The sequence below is a fragment of the Eimeria acervulina genome, genomic scaffold, assembly GCF_000499425.1.
Source record: "Eimeria acervulina Houghton genomic scaffold, Eah_scaff771, whole genome shotgun sequence".
NCBI lineage: Eukaryota > Apicomplexa > Conoidasida > Eucoccidiorida > Eimeriidae > Eimeria > Eimeria acervulina.
In genome coordinates, this window is record NW_013547153.1 from 12,437 (window position 1) to 15,992 (window position 3,556).

At 30.2% G+C, this 3,556-nt stretch overlaps 1 protein-coding gene across 1 annotated transcript; it reads left to right on the forward strand.

Annotated features, from left to right (window-relative positions):
• Window positions 1–504: 504 nt before the first annotated feature.
• EAH_00048640 (hypothetical protein, conserved) lies at window positions 505–3,137 on the forward strand (the record flags this gene model as incomplete). Its single annotated transcript, XM_013391391.1, has 5 exons — window positions 505–586; window positions 958–1,148; window positions 1,702–1,899; window positions 2,175–2,363; window positions 2,922–3,137. The coding sequence occupies 5 exons, from the start codon at window positions 505–507 to the stop codon at window positions 3,135–3,137; spliced, it is 876 nt and encodes a 291-aa protein (XP_013246845.1).
• Window positions 3,138–3,556: the final 419 nt, after the last annotated feature.

Below are 3,556 nucleotides of genomic sequence, written 5' to 3' on the forward strand. Positions count from 1 at the left end.
CAGGCGAGGATCGCGGAAGCGCTTAGAACCGTTCCTTTGCCTTTATAACCCTCTTGCAATTATTTTTGTTTTGTCTGCAATCTTCTTCTTTTCTGTTCATCTTTGTTTTCCCTCGGACGAGCCCCCTGTTCGAGGAATTTGAAGGATCGGTGTCCCAAACAAGGCATTAGAAAGAACCCTTTGTTGTTTCTTCTACAAGTACAGAGCAGACTAGCCTCTAAACAAACCCGCAAAATTCAAATATATACAACCGTCAATTTCTTTCACTTTCTGAAAGACAGTTAAACAGCAGATAACGCCGAGGCGACTCAGTGTTTAGTACAGTTGTTTTTCTGGGTTTATATCCCTCATATATTGTAGAGATATATTCCTCTCTACCGTATACACTGTATATACAAATATATATATACATATTATATGTTTAATACTATATATTCAACATATCAATTTTATTTGATTAGTACATCCTCTCTATATACAGGCAGCTAAGCTGCTTTCTAGGAAATGGACGGATATACCCCAAACCCTCCTCAAGACAATGCGACAGTCAACACTTTGCGCTGCCCTCCTCCTGGAGTTAATACTGGTGAGACTGCTGCTGCTGTTGTTGTTGTTGTTTATGTTGTTCTTGCTGCTGCTGCTGTTGCTGTTGTTCTTGCTTCCCCGCTGCTGCTGTTGCTGCTGCTGGTGGTGCTGCTGCTGCCGCTGTTGCTTTTCTTCTTGCTGTTGTTCTTGCTGATGCTGCTGCTTTCCTTGTTGCTACACTCATCTTTGCTGCTGTTGCCGTTGTTATTACTGCTGCTGCTGCTGTTGTCGTTGCTCTTGCAGCTGCGCTGCTGCTGCTGCTCTTGTTTTTGCTGCTGCTGCTGCTGCTGTTGCTGCATTAGTTATAATTTGAGTTGTGTGCAACTAAATAGCTTGGTACATAATATTTTTCTGCTTTTAATGGTGTAACAGGCGGAGGAGATGAAGTGATATATGTGCCGATGATAAATCAAACAATTCGAAGAAACCGCATTATTGAAGTGCCTGAGGTGCATGTCATAGAGAAACTTGTCCCGAAAATTACAGTTCAAGACGTCATCAAAAAGGTGCCCAAAGTTGAAGTCCAGTGGGTCGAAAAAATCGTCGAAGTCCCCCAAATCAAAGTAACCCTCAAACCCTAAACCCTAAACCCTAAACCCTAGGCCCTTAGCAGCAAACCCTAATGAAAAACCCTAAATTCTTCTGTTCAAGTTCTTCAATTAGAAGTATTGAAATGCCTTTTATCGAGTTTTGTTGCGAAATATTATCAAGAAGTTTGTTAAGGAGATACAATTATTATTAATTGTATTACTACTATTACAAACTATTCTATTTTACTCTTTTGTTGCTGCTGAATATAATGAAAAGATTTGTTGAAGTGCTTTAAATAGTAATACTAATAATGAATCTTCTTGCCTCTGATGATATATATATATATATATTTATGTATACATATTTGTATGTATGAATATATATATATATACATATATATATATATATATTTCTGTTGTTTATATTAACGAACAAATTGATTGAATTGCCTGAATGTTTCCACCAGGATAAAAGTAAATATGAGTATATATAAGTAATATGACATGTGAAGTTAAGCAGAAAACTTTTTTTAAAAAATAACCTTGTGTTTAATTGTGTTTAATTAATTAATTAATTATGCTACAGGTAATAAACAAGATTGTCGAAGTGCCTCAGATCAAAGAAGTTGTTCGCTTCGTCCCTCGCGTAGAAATTCAAGAAGTTGTCCGCCACATCCCAAAATTTAATATTCAAAAAATTCAAAAATTCGTCGAAGTCCCTCACGTACAAATCGTAGAAAAAATTGTTGAAGTCCCTCAAATTCAAGAAGTTATCAAATATAAAGTATGTTTTGCTGATTATTTACAAATCAATCAACAAATAAATAAATAAATAAATAAATAAATAAATAAATAAATCTATATATATATAGATTTATAAATGTATATATATATATATATGTAAATATATATACATGAAAATATATACATGGATATATAGATATATAAATATATAAATATATAAATATATAAATATATGGAAATAAATAAATATATATATAATATATAAAGATATATTTAAATATTTTGTGTGCTTTGTGTGTTATTATATGCATTTAGGAGAAGATAGAAGTGGTGGACATCCCTGTAGAAAGAGTGCGTCGCGTGCCGAAGATAAATTATAAAATTGTCGAACGCATGCATGCAATCCCTGGGGCTGTAGAGTTGCTGAACATTCCTCAAGAAACTGTCGTCACCAAACCCGTCGTTGAACTCATCGAAAAAGTCGTCCCCGAGCCTGAAATACAGGTATAATATATATATATATATAATATATATATATATTATATTATATATACATATATAGATTATATATTATATATACATATATAGATTATATATTATATATACATATATATAGATTATATATATATATATTATATTATATATACATATATAGATTGTATATATATTAGATATTTATGTTGCATTATATATTATATATATATTTATTTATTTATGTATTTATGTAGTATATATATGTGCTCCTATCTACCCACCAGTACCTAACTACTAGCTATATATCTAGCTATTGAAAAGATTATTCAAAAGAACCGATAAACATCTCTAGCAGTTAAAGACTCCGAAAGAAGACTCCCCCAGGCTTAATATATATTTATTGAAGATTTATATCTTTGTTTGTGTTGTTAATTGAATATTATGTATTTGAATGATCTATTTTTTACTGTTGTTTAACAACAATATAATTTTGATTGACGATACATATATATATATATATATTTCATTCTATTATATTATATGATTAGTTTGCGTATTTATTTGCTTTTGTTTCTATTGCTTCTTCAGGAGTTTGTTGTTGAAAACCCTATACCTGTCCCCTCTTCATTACCCCCTGTTGAATTGCCTGTTGAAGTCCCGGTGTATATCGACGTTCCGCAGTATTACCCAGTAAAAGGAAAAGTTATTCCTGTTGAAAAAGAAAAAATCTACGAAAAAATCGTAGAAGTTCCGGTGTACGTACACCTCAATAATTGTACTAATAACACATTATCATCCTATTAATATGTTATAATAATAAACAATAAATAAATAATATTAATAATAATAAATAAATAAATAATAATAATAATAAATAATAAATAATAATAATAATAATGTTGGTGTGTAAACGCAATACAATAAATATAATAGAATAAATATAAAATAACGTAATGTAATAAAATTTTTTTAAATAAAACAAAATAAAACGCAGTAATATTTACAGGAAAATACTGCTGAATCAGCAGCATCAGCATCTGCAGCAGAAAGAGTTTGAATATATAAATAAATATATACATATATATACAACTATATATATTATATATATGCTTATATATACATCTATCTCTCTCTCTCTGTATATATATATAGATATATATATACGTATATATATATATATATGCATCTATATACATATATATATACATCTCTATACATATATA